Below are 18,575 nucleotides of genomic sequence, written 5' to 3'. Positions count from 1 at the left end.
AGAGGTTCATAATAGAAATAGGCACAGCTCATCTTGCAGGGCTACCCGGGAGCACCAGGGTTGGTGAGAAGGCAGAGGGAGCAGGAGAAAATGTGAACAAGAGCCTCTGTTGTGGTTTCTATGAGAGAGGATAGGCAAGGCAAGGTAGGTGGTCTTAGGACTGACTAGCTGGAATAATTTCAGGGGGGTGGTCTGAAGTATGGGGGGCTGCCCCCAGTGGTCTGGTGCCTGACCTGATTGGGGCGGGGGATAATGGGACTCAGTGTGAGAGCCCAATAAAGGAAGTCACAGAAGTGTCATAGCTCTGAATTGATTGGTTTGCACATGAAGGGTACACAGGAAGGTAAGTTTAGTATCACCAGGAATTGGCTAATAGGAGGAACAGTCACCCAGGGTCAGCAAGGCCCCAAATGTCAAAGCATCTAATCCACAAGTCACCTAGTACAACTTCCGCAGTCCCCAGACGTGGCAGAGGTTAAAAACCAATCTGTAAAGTGCAGAAGGAAAATGAATATGAATGTCAGCATTATTTTATTGGAATTCTTGTTCATATTTCCAAGAGCATTATGGGAAGCCCTATTATGTTACCATGAAAAGTTCTGCCATTTCTGCAGGGCTGTTTGGCTTATGGATCATTGCCTTGTACGTTCCTACTTGATACCTGTCCAGAAGACATGAACTCTCCTTTTCATACAGAACAGAATGGAAAGGACAGTGACCTTTTCTCATCTGTGGATCATCACACCCTTTCCTGGACCCACACAGTCCTAGCACATAAATAAGTGTTCAACAAAAGTGCACTGACCTGGACTGAAGCTCAGAGACCTTGACCCTGGACCACACATGTGACAGGCCAAAACTCAGACCAAAAGCATGAATCATGGGAAACTGTACTTTTCCATGGGAGCTGATAATAGAGCTCTCTTTGACCCCACAGCACACTCCAGGGATACAGTGATGGCTTCCCGGGGGGCTCCCATAATTTCTTTGGCCTTAAATCCAAAGTGAAGATTAAATCCAGGTCACTAGATGGTGGGTAAGCTGGGGTATGTAACTTCAGTTGCCTTGTTAATTGTCTACATGGAAGGCCTCTTTGGCAATGACAGGTGGTCAGGGAGGTTCATCTTTGGCCACCATAAACAATTCCCCATTTCGTATTCCCCATGCTCACTGAGTTCCCTTCCCTCCTAGGCTTCTTGGGTGCTTGGAGGCCAATGGCCTTACCCATGTCCTTACCAAGGCCCCTTACTCAGAGGGCACCCCCCTTAAGCCAGAAGGTTCCTAATACACTTTCTTCCCAGCGTAGAACTCACCTGATAGACCAGTTTTGCCCAAGGCTGATGGAAGCTCTTGGCTTCTACTAAAAAAATCACTTGTATAAGGGCCTCCCTGGTGGCGCAAGGGGTTAAGACACAGCCTGCGAAGCTGTCCCCAGCCTCTGCAGTGTGAGTTTGATCCCTGGATGGCCAGGGAGCAACCCACATGGAGCAGCAGACCTCTCCTGACTTACCCGCTGCTCCCCTCAGCAGTGTACTTCAGTTAATCTGCCTGTTCTGTTCCCCACTCTGTCTCTAATGAATCCTCTCACTCCCCATACCTCTGGCCTGTACTCCAGCTATTGTATGCATAAAATAAAAAAAAGTCTTTAAAAATAAATAAATAAATAAATAATCACTTGTATAAGAACCCTCAGGCCTTGGGGCCTCCCTGGTAGCACAGGGGTTAAAGTCTCAGCACTATCAAGCTATTGCAGCATGAGTTCAATCCCCAGCCAAGAGGCTGACCCATATGGCGCAGCATCCCTGGTAGCACAGGGGTTAAAGTCTCAGCACTATCAAGCTATTGCAGCATGAGTTCAATCCCCAGCCAAGAGGCTGACCCATATGGCGCAGCAGACCTCTCCCATCTTCCCCACTGCTCCCTTCAGCAGTATATTTCGGTAGATGTGCCTTTACCCCTGGTAAGGAGATTAAACTTGAGTTGGACATTTCCAGATTCATTAGCTCATTCTGCCACCTTGCCCCTTCACCTCCCCCACTCGCTGTGGCTGTGTAAGCACAGCAACCATTGCCCAAATGCTAGAACAAAATGGAATTTCCCCTGCTTTAATATGTGTGCCCAGAGTCACTCCTTAGAACTTCATCTGCCACAGATGTTCTAGGGGGAGGGGAGGGAAGACAGGACTTCGCATATTTAACCTAGATTTTTTAATAAATTTGAAGAAATGGGCCTCTCTGGTGGCACAGCAGGTTAAGCACAGCACTGTGAAGCTATCTGCAGCCTCTGCAGTGCCAGTTCGATCCCTAACCAGCCAGGGAGATACCCACATGGCGCAGCAGATCTCTCCTGTCTTGCCCGCTGCTCCCCTCAGCAGTGTCTTCGGTCTGTGTGCCTGTGCCTGTTCTCTGGTGAGTCCTCTCACTCCCCCGCATCTCTGGCCTGGATCCCAGGTCTTGTATGCATAAATAAATAAATCTTAAAAAAAAAAAAAAGAAATACATGAATAAGTTTTTTAAAAAATAAATAAATGTGAAGAAATACATGTCCGGAAATGGAAGAAGAAAGCAGCTTTCTTCAGATTGTTTCACTTGAGGACAATTTCCAACCCAGTCTGTAAAACTCACTGAAGGAATCTGAGCTGAGTACAGATATCAGGTACACATGCCTCTTTGTCTCCCCTGAAAAGATCCACTCCTCGATCCTTCCCACTGGGCTGGGAGCATGCAGGGAACCAGAAGTGAGAGCAAGAGTGGTCTTTCTAGGTTTAGTTTCTAGAATAGAGTTGAAACAAAATTACCTTTATTTGGGTTTATGTTTGCCCCAGAACAGATAGGTTTTTTTTTTTAATTTTTTAATTTTATATATTTTTACATCATTTTTCATTTTTGCACAATGTATGCATCTACATCTTGGTTATAGTCCCCATATAATTCCCACCCCCCTTTTTTTGAGCCTACTCCCTCCTCCTCCCACCCCCCATAATGTGTCTCTGGTTTATAGTTGCTTGTTGATTTTGATTTTTACTTTATTATAATTAGTCTTTTTCCTGGTCCCTTATTTATATTTTCTAAATTCCTGCTATGAGTGAGACTATCTGGTATTTTTCTTTTTTTTTTCTGGCTTATTTCGCTGAGCGTGATCCCTTCCAGCTCCATCCATGTTGCTGCAAATTGCATGAGATTATCTTTTTTGAATGCTGAGTAATATTCCATGGTGTATATGTACCACATCTTCTTGATCCAGTCATCTATTTAGGGGCATTTGGGTTGTTTCCATAGCTTACCTATTGTAAATAGTGCTGCTATAAACATAGGGGTGCAGGTGCCCTTTTGAATTAATGTTTCTGTGTCCTTTGGGTAAATACCTAGGAGTGGAATTGCTGGATCACATGGAAGCTCCATCTTTAGCAGGTTGAGGAATCTCCACACAGCTTTCCATAGTGGTTGGACCAGTTTGCACTCCACATCCTCGCCAACATTTGTTGTTGCTAGGTTTTTTAATACATGCCATTCTCACTGGTGTAAGATGGAATCTCATTGTAGTTTTGATTTGCATTTCCCTGATTACAAGTGATCTTGAACGAAATTAAAGAGCTTCTATACAGCAAAGAGACAGCAACCAAAACAAAGATACACCCCATGGATTGGGAGAAAATTTTTGCACACAACACTAATGATAAAGGACTGATCACAAAAATCTACAAAGAGCTGACGAGATTCAACAAAAACAAAGTAAACAACCCAGTCAAAAAATGGGCAGAAGAGCTAAAAAGAAACTTCTCCAAAGAGGAAATGCAAATGGCCAACAGATAGGTTTTTTTAAAATAAGCTTCAAACAAATTTACTCATCCAATTAATAGCCATCGTGCCTTTCCCCAATCCCACATGCCCAGGGCCTATAGCCCTCCTCTAGCCCCCTCAAAAGCAACCTCATTGGGAAGAATGGTTCTGAAAGGCATAATGAACAGTCTTGGCGTTAAGGAGTTCTAATAAGCAGGTTCCAGTTCTGAAGGAAAACTTCATGCCAGGAAGAAGGCAGTCTCTCTTTTAGGCCCTGGCTCCTCCCCCAGACTTGGATTTAAATGTGCGCCTGACTGAGATCCAGAAAGCAGTATTTCAAAAGTCGCTGGTGTGGCTCCAAATAGGTCACCCTCAGCAAACATTCCACTCTGGGCTTCCAGAAACCACACACCGGAGTATAAAAGTTTCCCTGCCCTCATTTTACCTACTCGCCTCTCACCACACAACCAGATTTAAAACACTGGCAGAAGTGGAGGTTTTTCATCTTACAACACTTGATTCCGTATGTTCCGTGGGATTTCTGTAGGTTGTTTCATTTTATGGCTTTGGGGGTTTTTGTTTTGTTTTGTTTTTTTTTTCCCTAAACTGAATTAATTGAAACATCTCAGTTAAGGGAATAAATTGCATGCCTGCCAGGCCTTACTGGGAATGGAGACGTGAATTTAGCACAGGAAAGACAGCTTCGTGGAAGGAATGTCGGGTCATCTGTCCCAAGCCCCCAAGCATAAGAAGCAGAGTGTCCCTCCACCCCAACGAGGACACATCCTGTCCTTCCCCAGCATGGTCACCATTGCCAGATTAGATTGCAGAGGAATTAAGATGACGATAAAGAACAAAGTGTTACCCAAGGGCATCGTCCTACTTGGGCATCTCGAGTCCATATTAAAATGAACAGTCATACGTGTATCAACCACATCTTGCTGCTTGTTTCAGCTGGGGAGCCGGATGCTTTTGTACAGGTTGTCTGGTAATGGTGATAAAAATATGTACACGATAAGCAGTTAGAAGACAGCGGTTGCTGCCTATAGGAAGTTCACTTCCCTGAGCTTACAAATTATTAGGCCCCGTCACTCCAACCAGCTGGTGGTTATTTTATCAACCACTGTGACCTCTGGCCCCCCAAAGTACTTAATAAATGTCAGGGGAAAGAGGAGGCCTAAGACATATATTTTCCCCTTACAGTCATTTTTTTTTTTCAGTTAGGCAAATTGAAACTCCCCAGCTTTTTTATGTGAATCTTAGCTTCTTTCCAACATTAGTCCCCCACATGCCAAAGAGAATTGGCAGAAAGGAGAGCTAAGCCTGACCCCAGCAAGCGAGGTGGTGCCTTGGGGCAATAATTGGGTGGGATTGTGTTGCCACCACTGTCCCAAGAACCCAGCAACCTGGCTTTTCAGAACATAATTGGGTAAAGCATACTGCAAAGAGAAAAAAGAAGAATCTGAAAATAGTGCTTAATTAGTGGGAGGTGATTTCTCATGAATGTGCAGCAAATTATTTTTCCCTCAACATTTCAACACGTTCACCCAAACATTTTGGCTGTTGATCACAAATAGGATTTAGGAACTTTATTCTCCCTTTTGCAAACCATCCCATTCATTGTTTCTCATCTTCTGGGACTCCTATGAGTTTTGTCTTTCTTTTGTTTCAAGAAATGCTGAGAGCCAGGGTTTGTTTATTTGTTTGTTTATTTTTGGAAAACAGGTGGCTCTGTTTTAATAAATCAAAGTCTGGGGGGGGGGGGAATGCTGAGAAAGCTGTTTGTCACTCACCTCCTGGACTACTAGTGTATATTCCTACAGCTGTTAAAACAAATTTATCACAAGCAGGCCATCTCTGAACAGAATACTTAATTGTTTAGACCCAATTACTGAACTGATAGAGTAGGAGAGTTGGCATGTCTTTCTCTGTTTCTTTCTACACTGTCAACATCTCTGCTTCTTCCTCACATTTTTCCTACCCCATTGGGAAGCAAGTTCTCTTACCAATGAGATCTCCCCAGCCCTATAGCCATCCGCCCCCCTTATCACTGTGGATCTGCGAGCTCATCTTTGTCATCAGACCCACTCAGAGGACAGCCTTGGGTGCCAAGTGACATATCCTTATTCTCCAGAGAACCTTGCAGTTCCCTTGTTTTTGGAATCCCAGAAATGCCAGCCCAAGACAAAATTCTCAAAGCCTCTGAAATGAGAGATTATGATGAAAGGTTCAGGAGCAAAGAAAGCATTGGGTAAACCCCATGACCTTTTTAACTGGAAGACCAGAAACAGGACTCCATCCTGTATCTCTCCAAGCTTGAGACCCACAATGGGCACTTTCAAGGTTTTCCCCTTTGTGCTGCGTCGAAACAGAGCTTGTGCAGGAGCTTGCAGGGCACCCTTCCTTGGGGAGCCACCAGCAGTAGCCCAGCTGGGCTGTGGAGGGGAAGCCAGTCTTGGGATCTCAAGGACTATGCGTTGGTTGCTGGCAAGGTCAAAAAGTCTCTTCCAGGCTTGATCTTAAGCTGTGCTTTGGATGTGAGGTGGATGGTGATCTCATGAGAGACGCCTTCAGTGAGCAACTGCTGGGCACCTGCTGTGTGCAAGAGACCTGCTCCAGAGACTTAACTAGACCGAGTTCCAGCGGTGGGGGACACTCTTTTTTTAGTGTCTGGCAAGAGTGAGATTAATTTTGAGTAAGATGACTCTAGGGGGAGAAATATAGCAAGAAATAATCACTTTTATCTATTTCGTGAACGCTGGGTGCGTGGAGGCTTGGAGTGGCAGAGGAAAGGAGAGGTATAAAACTGGTCAGAGATCTGATAAAACAGGGCCAAGCCCGCCCCAAGTGGTTAATTCTTCTGAGAAGCCGAGGATGCCAGTTGTAACTAGATCTATTTTTTCTGTTACTTAAATTGAAAGAACTAATTAAATCCTTAATTAATGTTTTTAAACTACCTTGGGATAAGAAGTGCCAGAGAAGTTATTCTAAGTGCTAAATATTACTACAAAGGCCCAGGGAGCAGTTTGCTCGTGGGTTGATGCTCCAGAATATGCGGGAAGTCTCACACTGAGAGGAAAGGTAATTTCAAGTGCAACTGGCAAAATGTTTAAAGTAGCTTCTTCCTTTTGGTTTTCCCCTTCACCTCAATTGCAACTTTCCTCCTTGATCTACTGCCCTCTTTATCAAACCTTCAGCTGTTTAAGGTCTGGGGGTGGGAGTAGCTTGTTTAGAAATAGAGTTGGGTTTTTTTTTTAGATTTATTTTTATTTATTTATGCATACAAGAACTGGGGTACAGTTCAGAGGTACAGGGAGTGAGAGGATTTACCAGACACAGAGTGGGGACCAGAACAGGCAGATCTACTAAAATACACTGCCAAGGGAAGCAGCAGGCGTGATAGGAGAGGTCTGCTGCACCATGTGGGTCAGCTCCCTGGCCAGAGATTGAACTCATGCTGCAGTGGCTGGTGATAGCTTGATAGTGCTGAGACTTCAACCTCTGTGCCACCAGGAAGACCCTAGAAGTAGAGTTTTCTTGATCCTGAGCTGCTCTACAAAATACTGGCTTATCAAGTACAGCTACAGGAGATAATGAAACTTCCTCGTGGGGTGTATTTTCATCTGTAAAACCCTAGAGGTTACAAAAAGGACTGATAAAACAACATTGGGAGACAACCAAACCAATAATAAGCTCTTCAGGATACCCACTTAATTTCCATTGTCCAAGTTTTTGCCACTTATAGAGGTTGTTAGGGGGCTGGTGTTTCCTGCTCCTGTCCTCTTGTCTTCCTTATAGTAAATCACCAAGAAGGGCACTTACTGACAGAGCATGTGAATATTTAGTAGCTAAAAGTGTCATTCAAACAGGGTGCATGATTAAGAGATAGATTGCAGATATTTTCTCTTAAAATTCCTAGGAAGTCCTTGGAAGTTTGCTAAGAAGGTCTTCATATTCTAAAAGATTAGGGAGAATTTTATTAGGTCACTGTCTGGCTGATGATGTCTCTTACGTGCAAACAGAGAGGATATTTCACATCTGGGAAATTTTTAAATGTCTTTTTTTTTTAATTACACAGATGTTCACATCTGCAGACCCTTCCCTAGTGTGGAATTGTTTTTCCTTTCCCTTGATAAGTTCCCTTAATAAGTTCACCCTGCAAATTAATCTGCAATGACCTAAGCCAATTAAAGACAGATGTAAACTCTCTGGGGACTACTATTTTTTATTTTATTCACTTTATGTTCATTTTGGGAAACATTTATTGGTATCTATGTGAATGCATTCAGAGAACATGTTTGGTTAAATGAGTTTATTCCCATTAGTGGGCAGAACACATTATAGAATTATAGAAATTTTTAAACATATAGAATAAAAAATTCTCTGAAAGCTAAAATCCAAAGAAAGTCTTGCATATATTATTTTAAAATGTTTAGTTTCTGATGCCTTAATGTGCTCAAATTGGAAAACCTAACTATATTTAAATCTACAAGTTCAGAAATGTATAAAATAGAATCAACTATGTTTTAAAAAGAAAGAAGCAGTGTAGATTATCTTGGGGTGGTGGGCCTGACACTGCCTGCATGTTAGTGAATCTGGGACACCTTTAAAAGTGTCAGTGGCTGATTTCATCCCAGAATTCCTGAAATAGCTAACATGTGGTAGAGATGGGACCTGGGTAACCACGAAAAAGTTTCCAGGGAATCTGGTATATAGCCAAGTTTGACAATTCCAATTACGTGGTAAATTGGCTTTTCTCGTATTTAACTTTTCTCGTATTTAATATATTTTTCCCACCCACCAAGCTCCACCTAAAATAGCAAAATTTTTCTCTGGCCCAAGAGATGTCGCGGTTCTCCACAGCCACCTTGCTGTGGTGCCAAAGGATACCTCCCCCAGGGGTTTGGGAACCTACTGTCAGCATCAGCATCTGGAGAGTGGGGTGTGCTCCTAGCACAGTCCCCCTTCCCTGTCCGAAGCCTAGACTTGGAGTCAGAGACCCATGTAGATCCCTGTTTTGTTCTTTGTACTCTAAATGACCTTGGTTTATACCTATACATATATATATAATTTAATTTATATAAGCTGATTTATATATGTTCCATATATATCTCATATATATAATGTAATCTTTCTGGACCTCAGTTTCTCTCATCTGAATGAGGAAATGATGGCTTCCAGACTTGACAGAGTAAGAGGCCTGTAAACAGATTTTGTCACCTGTGCAACACCGCAGAACTAGCACATTTTGTTGTCAATACCATGTACCCGTGGGAATTACCCTGAATCCTAGCAAAGCCCCTGCCTCCTGAGGGAGTCTCAGGGCAGCAGCCCTTGAATCCCAGGTGTGCCCACACCAGGGACAGGGATGGGAGGAGGGTATCAACAGATGCCAAGACCCCACAACATTGCCCCACAGCTGTGCCAGAAATACCATGTGACTATGGAACTCACCCTTAAAATGCTGACTGCAGGTCCTTCCCACAGAATGAAGCTAATTTTACAGTTACCCCAGCACAACATTTTAAGTGACTGTAGGATTAATGGACTGGGAGGAAGAGGGGTATACTGGTTACAAGCATAGGCTGGAATCCAGCTCTGTTTGGCCTTATACAAGTTACTTTACCAGAATGTCCTTTGGTTTCCCCATCTGTGCAGAGGGATTAATAGCACTTCACCAGGTCATTGTAAGAATGAAGTAAGTTAATATACATGAATATGCAGCACTCTGAGCATCATTATGGCTACTGAACCAGACAGGCTAACCTATGTCTCCTCCCCACCAGTGCCTAGCCCCTCCTGTAATGGCTTTGACAGCACCCTTTCAAGGCCTTGCCGGGTGCCACTAGGAAAAGAGGTTTGCTTCATCGCCACCGTTCGTCTGGCAACACCACAATTCCTAAAGGCAAGTATCTAGAGGAAAATTGATCACACAGAACTATTACAGTTGAATCACATTTAGTTATATTTAATTTTTGTCATTATGAGAAAGAATAAAATGACAATGAAGTTGTCACTCTGAAATTTTTAAATGGCTGGCTTCTGTACCTGTGACAGCCACACATGCTCTTTCCTCTCACTCTGGCTTCCTACAAGCTATTTAGTTTGAAGGCAGCATCGATTGCTGTTCAGCCTGCAGGGATGCTCTTTCATAACTCTGTAAATTTTCCTACTTTCACGCCAACATTAATACCACTCAGGGCAGGCAGAGGTGAGAGCTGAGTGTCAAAACGGAGGGTTTGTCTGTATTTTCCCATCTGTGATCGCTTCAACAACTATGGCATGAATATTGAGTTAAATTAGTCATTCAATTTCAGATAAAAAGCCATTTTCCACATGTTTATCACACTTCTAGATAATGGGAAGGGAGTGGTATGACATTTTGGCTCCTAGGTACTTTTCCCTAGCCTGGAAAATAAATTTAGTATCAGCTAATACCAAAATTAGCTACAGATGATGAGGTTCAGTCCAACACAACTTGGAGATTTGCTGTAAGTGACTTTAACTTCTGTCACCCACCATGTACTCTTGAACAAACCTAGGGTGAGCATCTGGCATCCTATGCAACATTTTTTCCCCCCTTCCCATACAGGAAATGTGCATAGTTGACGAACCTTTAGAGGAATTCACTTCAAGGCATAGCTTGGAATGGAAATTTTTATTTCTGGATCACAGGTTTGTGACAAGAAAAACATTGGGGCTGGGTTCTTTTCAAGTGTTTGTTTGCGTGTGCCTGCTCTTCCCCGGGAGAGAAGTCAGGCCTGGTCCCTTCATGGAGAAGGGCTCTCTGGCTGTAGGAGAATGGGTCCCAGAAGGGTGCAGTGGTCTCGTGCATTACCCTTTCTGTGAGTATGTTCTGTGTTTGGTTCAGACCATCTCAGGGGAGCCAGATGCTGAACCCCAAGAACATCTGGTCTTTCAGGGACACCCCCACCCCTTCTCAGGACCCTGTACTCCCAGTAAGGTCCCCTCAACCCCCAGTAAGGCAGCAGCTGATAGGAGATAAATGTCTTATTTCTTTCAACATCTTTTTTATCCCTTTGGCCCAATCTTTTTTTAATAACAATTTTCACAATTTAAGAACTAGAAATCTCCCCTCCTCACCCTTTAATTTTTTATTACACTTTAGCACTGGCTGACCCAATCTATAGCTGTTTTGATTAATCAGTAGTGCTGAAGTTGATTATTATTTAGGCCAGGTTATGTCAAGGGAATTGAGTATCTGAATGCAAAAAATAAAAAGGGTACACAGCCTCCCTGTTCTTGAGAAATGAGGCCCCACACTGATCACTAAATGTGAAAACTGTGCCCCCCACCTTCTGCATGGGCATGGTCATTCCAGGTGAGTGGGGCAGTATGTTTTCTATCTGATGAGTTTCCCCGTTATCCTTGGCAGAGCCCCTCCAATCATAGGCTACCTGCCTTTTGAAGTTTTGGGGACCTCAGGCTATGACTACTACCACATCGATGATCTGGAGCTCCTGGCCCGGTGCCACCAGCACTGTGAGTACCACACCCCAGTCCTGATGCTGAGGACACCCCAGCTCTCTCCACAGAGAGTCCCTCCAGCGGGACTCGGGCCCTGATGTCACATTCTTGGTGTCTTTTTGAGGTGGAGCACTTTGCTTTCTTTGAGATCATCAGGGAGTTCTTGTCTGAACTACCTTGGTGCTGTTTGCACCTCAAATTGACTTTGCTCCTTCTGCCCCAGTACCAGCACCTCTTCCGATTCCTCAGATATGCCGGTTAGTTCATCCTAATAAATGAAGGCAATGCTGGTCACTATATTCAAGTTATGCAGTACATTTCACAGACCAAAAAATGAATTCACATAATTATGCTGTATATAGCAGACATATATCAGTCACAAACCACAGGCCAGATACTAAGGGAGGACCAGGACAGAAAGATAATTGGAACCTCCTAGTTGCCCTGCAGGGGCAAAGTCTGGTGGAAAAGCCAGAAATAGGAGGGGAGATTTCAGTGCATTGAAGGGCTGTGCACAGCTGAGGGAGCAGGGTCAGGGAAGGTTCTCTGCCACAGGAGAAGCAAAACGCTGGCAAAGGTATGAGAGGGAAAACTCATGGGGGAGGGGCTAAGCATAACTGGGTTCTTATTTGGCAAGAGGAGTGAAGCTCTAATGATCTAAAGCCTTTTTTTGTGTCAAGTCCTAGCTTTGAACAGGAACATGTGTAGTAATATTGAACTATGGACCCTGATACATGACCTGAACACTGACTCTTTATATTTGGATAAATGCCTGTGTGTAGTATCCATTATAATTGTCTCTTCTCTGCTGTTCCTGTTGATGGAAGAACAGGCCTGAGTTTCACTAGGATTCACTGTGAGAATTTAAGGCTGTTCTTTAAAACTTTAACTCCTGGCTCCTCAAAGTGTGGCCCTTGAGCAGCAGTTTGGGGATTATGAGAAGTATGTTCTGTGTTTGGTTCAGACAATCTCAGGGGAGCCAGATGCTGAATCCCAAGAACATCTGGTCTTTTGGGAAGGCCCCCCACCACCCTCAGGACCCTGGACCCCCAGTAATGTCCCCTCAACCCCCATTTTGCTGGACATGTAGACTCTCAGGCTCCCCCATCAGGCCCACTGAATCAGAACATCCTCCTTGACAAGATCCTCAAGAGATTCTTTGGCACATGAAAATTTGAGAAGCAGGTGACATCTGCCTTTCTGATTCTTCTAACAGAGAAAGGCCATCCTGGTGTAGAATTTCCTTCATCATCTGAAGCACCTGCCCTGTGGTTCAGGCAGGACACTCTCACTCTGTCAAGTCTACACCCTTGCTTGACTAAGCTTCCCTCCTGTTCAGATCTCACATCCTCCAACTCACCCACACCTTCGCTAGTTTTCATCAACTAGTTATGGTTTCTCCTAACTTTTTGCATAAAGAAGTGCTAACTTCCAGGTGCTGAGGCAATAAAGCCCAAATTGTTCTTCTTCCTTGAACCTACGGTCCAACTTCCTGCCCTTCCAAGTTAATAAGCCAACAGCATCCGTCTATTCTGGACACTCCCAGAGAAATGCACTACAGACTCAACTGTAAGTGCTCCAGGAAGTGTCAGCCCAGGAGGGAAAGTGCCCGTGGCAGACTATTTTAGAACTCTGTACACTTAAGGATGAACTACTGACTGACAGCTACAGAATCCATCCAGAGGTTGCGGCTGTCAGGTCTATTTTCAGCTCACTTCTCCCGGTATCTAAATTCTCTCTCCTGTGTTCAGCTCCTGCAGCTCCAAAGGCAGCTCTTCCTGCAGCAGGAGGATGAACACCAGCAAAATCCTGGTCTCATTTTAATTAAACTCCAGTTTGAGAATCTGTGTGCATCTGCCCTTATTTGAGGCTCCCTTAGCTTTTGAGATGTGGAGAAAGCATGTGGATTGTCATTCCACTAAGAATTCATTATCCTTTACCGTTACCTTGATAGTTAAAATACAGCCTGATTGAGGAAATAAGCAATATTTGGCATTGTCTTTTGGAACGCTTGTATTTTTAATAGTAACTTTTGAGAAAAAGATCATTTTTGTAGTAAGGTTCATTATATGCAGACTTCATTTTCTACTCACAGTAATGCAGTTTGGCAAAGGGAAGTCGTGTTGCTACCGATTTCTGACCAAAGGCCAGCAGTGGATTTGGCTGCAGACCCACTACTACATCACCTACCACCAGTGGAACTCCAAGCCTGAGTTCATCGTGTGCACACACTCCGTCGTCAGGTGCCACAGGGTTGGGGGCTGGGAAGGTGGGTGAGGCCCCTGACAGCTGAGCCAGACCCAGTCACCTCAGCTAGTCCCAGTTTCTGAGGAGCTGATTCTCCAGCTGGCCCTGAACTGTCTTCTGCACTTAACAGAACAATCCCCAGCACTCAGCTCCCTTCCAGGTACACACCCAGCTCTGTTCTCCAAGGGCTGAGACTTCCTTCGGGTGTTCAATCAGGCCCCTTTGAAAGCCCCATGAACTCTTTCTGGCTGCCAGGATATTACTTAGTAAGTTGCTGCTTCACTGACCTACTTACATATTTTTCCCTCATCTCCATCCACCTCCCAGCCTTCTCTTGTCGTGTTTTGAAGAGAAAATTAAAATTTTGCCTCTAAATATCTCAAACACATATTCCCCTTTATTTTTAATGCCTTAAAAACCCCTGCTGGCAGCGAAGGCAGTATGAGGGGGGGGTGGGGGAGGGAAAGAGCCAGGCTGCCAGTGGGAGAGATTCCTGGTGGTCCCGGTGGCCTTGGAGGGCCCTCAGCCCAGGCTGAGCAGGCGAGGCAGCACAGCCAGCATTTCAGAGATGCCGCTTATGCAAGGTCACAGTTCCCGAAGGTGAAGGAGCAATGTCAGTCTTACCCCCCCACCCCCACCCCCGACTACAGAAATGTTAAGAATACAAAAAGTTTTAAAGTGATCTAGAGAAAGGTACTTGAGGAAAGCAAAGAAAAAAGACTAGGACTGCATTGTAGACACACACACGTGTGTGTGTGTGTATATATATACACACATGCATACATGTAAAATATATATTTTAAGACAATAGATACATGCATGCTGTGTTTTACATATAGATACTATGTATGCATGCTGCATTTTATATACATATATCTCAAACAGATGACAGATTGACATACATATAGATATTATTACTGAGCAATGAGCTCACTACCCATAGTACACAGAAACTGATACCATGAATCAGGTTTTAAAAAAAGAAAGCAAACTTTACTGCAAATCAGTTGGCAAGGAGGTAGGAGGTAAATTCAGATTTGTCTTCCCAATGAAAAAGAGAATGAGGCTATATTAGTTTGGGGAGATCAGAGTTGAGAACAAAAGTGTTAAGTGTTACTGGCTAAGGAATGGGCGAAGGGCAAAGAAATGTGGATTTGTCTAAAGTTTATTGGCCAGTGACAGGGTAGCTCATACATCAAGAAATACATGGAGACATTTCTTCAGATAACCGGGGTGTAGAATCTCTGTTGGTGGGCCTCTTCCCTTTGGGTAGCCCCCCCTTTTCTGCATTGTGTCTCCCAACTCCAGCCAGCCTTAGAGCTCAGCTCAAGGTTGTCAGTAAGTCTACAAGCCCTGCTGTGTCTGTAAAAACAAGTCTGAGAGAAAAGTTTAGGCATGTTTCATTTCTCTTGTGTGTTCTTAGGGTCTGTAATCATTGCATCCATTTTGTTTTAGTTTCAGTACTACACATACATGCTGAATTTGATATGTATATTACAGATAGATGATGGATACATGTAGACATACATATAAATGCACAGTGTCTGCAATATATATGTACATATGTGTAGTATATGTATAGTACACACACACACACAAGCTTCAAGTCACTCTTCTTTGATAAGAGGGGAGAGGGGAAAAATGAGATATGCAAGTTTTCCTCAGGCAGGGCCCTCATCATCACACTGTGTGCCCACGCTCAGGGACTTGATCTTGGCTTCACAGCCCACCCTTAGGCACTTAGCCACCAGTGGTTTCTGATTCCATGGCCAGTCCCATCCACTGCCACATAGTCTGAGCCTTTGCCAGAGGGTCTCTATGCCCCTTGGGAAGACTGGACATCATCAATATCTTGTTCTCTAGACTCTACCCGTTACCTGCATTTCTTCTTTATCCCCCGCATCCCAAATCTTAGAAAGAAATTCTCAGAGAAAGTAGGGAGTGAACAGAGTTAGCAGATAGGCTAACAAGCATACTGGGCCCAGGATTCAGTCACCCTTCCTAGCCTACATCTCCACACATGACGCAGAGGTCATGGCTGGGTCACTTTGGCCATCACCACATTGCACTGACTTATCCACATCATTTAAAAAGTGGATCCACAGACTAGTCATTGGTCTGGGTCTACCTAGTTTTAGTTTTGTTAGGGACAAAATTTTCTGAAGGTTGTAGCTACTGAAAAAGTTTTGTGTCACTTCTCCATAGCACCTGAATAGATTTTAGAAAAGTCTTCTAATATTTGAAGACTTAATCCTTTTCCTGTAAATGAAAATATGTTTTTAAAGACAGTTAGGTTTGGAGATCAGGAGGATGAAAGAAAAGTAAAGAAAAAGGGAATAAAAATATCCTAGAAGGGAGTATATTCTGAATGTAACACTGGAAATCACATCAGTGGAATTTAGATACCATCAGACTCTTTCCTTGAACAAGTAGCCAGACTGATCTCTTTTGTGATGATGATCCTGGGAGTGGGTGTAACACAGACAATCATCTTTCATGTTTCATGTTGTCATCCTGGCATCTCCCACCTCCAACTGTGGTCTCTTGATTTCCCCCTCAGTTACGCAGATGTCCAGGTGGAAAGGAGGCAGGAGCTGGCTTTGGAAGACCCACCATCTGAGGCCATCCACCCTTCAGTACTAAAGGTAGGCCTGTCCCTGCCACATGAATAAAGGCAAAGGTTGGTGAAACAGACCTTCCATGAGTTGTAATAATAAGTTGTGATAATAATGAAAGTAATAATAACAAAAACAGCAGATCACCCTTATTGAGCTCAGATACGTGTTCACTGATTTATCTCTCAGGATGTTCCTATCATTGTCCTCATTCTTTCAGTGAGGCCAGAGAACATGGAGTAAACACCCAAGTACACTGAGGTTTAGCACTTTAGAGCTGGGTAAGAAACAACCTCTGGACTCAAAGCATGGTTTGAAGGCTTTCCATTCTCGATGGAGGCATGGGGTGATTTGGCTCCCTTTCCTCCTTCATAGCCTCCAGGACTCGGGCATCCCAAGAGTACACTGCCCCAGAAATACCCTCCATGTTGCCAGTGACAAGATATACTTTCTCGATGTGTCTGAGGGTCTTAGCAGCCATGATGGAACCAGTTTCATGGTGGGGAGCTCTACGAGGCTTTCCCATCACAAAGTCCAGCCTGTCTGGCCCCCTCCAGCCTCTGATTCATGCTCTCCATGTATCAGAAAACTCAAGGGAAACTGGAAGACCATCCACAAGTAGACAGAGTCCAGTTCCTCAAAGGTCATTCTTCAAATAGATACAAATATTGGGAGAAAAAGTAAGAAAAAGAGTGAGTGTTGTCAATCATCAAAACCAAGAAGCTATCAATATAAGACCCACCGTTATTTTATTTCCCACTAAGATAGAAAGAATGCTGCCAATCAATCAGTGAAATAAGGATCTCTTTTCATTAACTGAAGGACACACCCAGATTTAGCTATGCCAAAATGTGGGAGGGAAAGTGCCTCTTAGAATTGATGAAATATGGTTCAAGTTCCAGGCTGCCCAGTGACCTAGAATCCAGAGCCTTTGGCCAGAGACTGTTACAGCAGCAGTGGTCCAACAAAAGCAGCTCTGTTCCAGGAAGACTGAGTTGGGAGGAAAGAGAGACCAGTTTTAAAGAGCAGAGAGCTGACAGTGTCTCTGCTGAGTCCACTGTGGGGGCAGGTTATGCTACATGGTAGTTCGATGTTTGGCGATTCATCAGCAGCATCCTGAACGACATGCCTGTCAGTGTTTATGGAGGTGTTTATTACCCCGCTCTGTCACACAATACATCATGTATCATGTCTGAGAATGGAATTAAGCTGTTAATAGGCAGGTGTTAGACACGCCATCCATCATGGTCAGAAATTCATGAGAGCGGTTTCTAATCCTTTGGGAATCCTAGAGGCTGGTAGAACTTCTCATACACATGCACGTATATATAAACACGTAAATACACCTCAGACTGCCAGGTTAAGACACCCCTTTTAAAGTAAAAGCACCACATGGTGTTTTCAAATGAGTGGTGGTAATGGACCAGTGGGTTTTGGTTTTTGTTTTGTTGTTTCTTTGTTTATTTTTTTCATTTCAAATCTGTCACTGAACGATGCTTTTGTAAAATGCAAATTCCCATGATTGGATGTGATGTGCGACCTTGTCAAATGACAATGAAAGCCTCTCAGTGCCTACTGTCACTTTCAGGGTTTATTTCTCTGCTGACTTCACAAACGGCCAGGGGCCAGAGGCCCTTTCTCGGGGTCCGATCTAGCGGAGGCTCTGTGACCAAGCTGCAGTCTCAGAATGGACATTAAGCAGCAACTCCAGACACATCCCATCATTTCGTTTTGCACAGAGGCCTGTAGATGACACATTAATCATCCCTGCCCTACTTGGGCCCACTCCACCCTCAAGGAAGCCATGACCGAAAAGACAGAAAAGTCACACAGACTCACACCTCGGGATATAATACTTGAGATCAGCGGATGTGGCCAGTCTGTTTAAGTGGCCTGCTGGATGCCAGGGAATTCACCATTCTTCTGGGTCTGGGTGGGAGCATGCTTCTGGCAAGTTATCATTGTGTTTCTTCTTTGACTTAAAAAGTATCAGGTGTTTTCTTAACACCTAAGCTCCTGAAGCTGGCCATGTGGAGTGGGAAGCTGGCTCCGCATAGCTGGAAGGGCACAGTTGCTTTCTCCTCACACTGCACTTGAGGCAGAGACATTCTAGGAGTGGAATCAGTTAGGATCCCAGGGTGAGAAGAGAGGAGGCCATTGTCTTTTTGCCTATTCTGCACTCCAGGGACCTTGAGGCTACAGAAAAGCTTGGTGGGGAGACAATGTGGGAACTACCTGGAAGGGCCCATATGGCATTGATCACAATGGAGTGTGATCAATTCAGTACCACCAGCAAACCTTAGTTCTAGAACCTACCTCTTTCCTACTCCTTCTGGGAAAGTCAAGATTCTGGGCAGTGAGGTGACAATTTGGAGGGAAAAAAATGCAAAGTTAGTTATAAAGATCTAAAAACTCAAAACACAAAGTGAAAAAATGTGATAAATAC

At 44.1% G+C, this 18,575-nt stretch overlaps 1 protein-coding gene across 2 annotated transcripts in view; it reads left to right on the top strand.

Moving 5' to 3' along the window:
- Positions 1 to 18,575, top strand: part of NPAS2 (neuronal PAS domain protein 2) — a gene marked incomplete at both ends in the record, with an annotated part of 86,118 nt that overhangs the window by 47,419 nt on the left and 20,124 nt on the right. For both annotated transcript variants that reach the window (XM_084235406.1, XM_084235405.1), the window contains 5 exons: positions 9,566 to 9,684; positions 10,372 to 10,454; positions 11,176 to 11,282; positions 13,363 to 13,510; positions 16,075 to 16,159. In XM_084235406.1, the coding sequence (XP_084091532.1) occupies positions 9,566 to 9,684; positions 10,372 to 10,454; positions 11,176 to 11,282; positions 13,363 to 13,510; positions 16,075 to 16,159 (542 nt within the window). The remainder of the gene's footprint in view (positions 1 to 9,565; positions 9,685 to 10,371; positions 10,455 to 11,175; positions 11,283 to 13,362; positions 13,511 to 16,074; positions 16,160 to 18,575) is intronic.

Source organism: Talpa europaea (genome assembly GCF_964194135.1).
Source record: "Talpa europaea genome assembly, chromosome: 6".
NCBI lineage: Eukaryota > Metazoa > Chordata > Mammalia > Eulipotyphla > Talpidae > Talpa > Talpa europaea.
The sequence above is the reverse complement of the archived record's forward strand: the minus strand, read 5'-3'. Positions and strand labels throughout refer to the sequence as shown.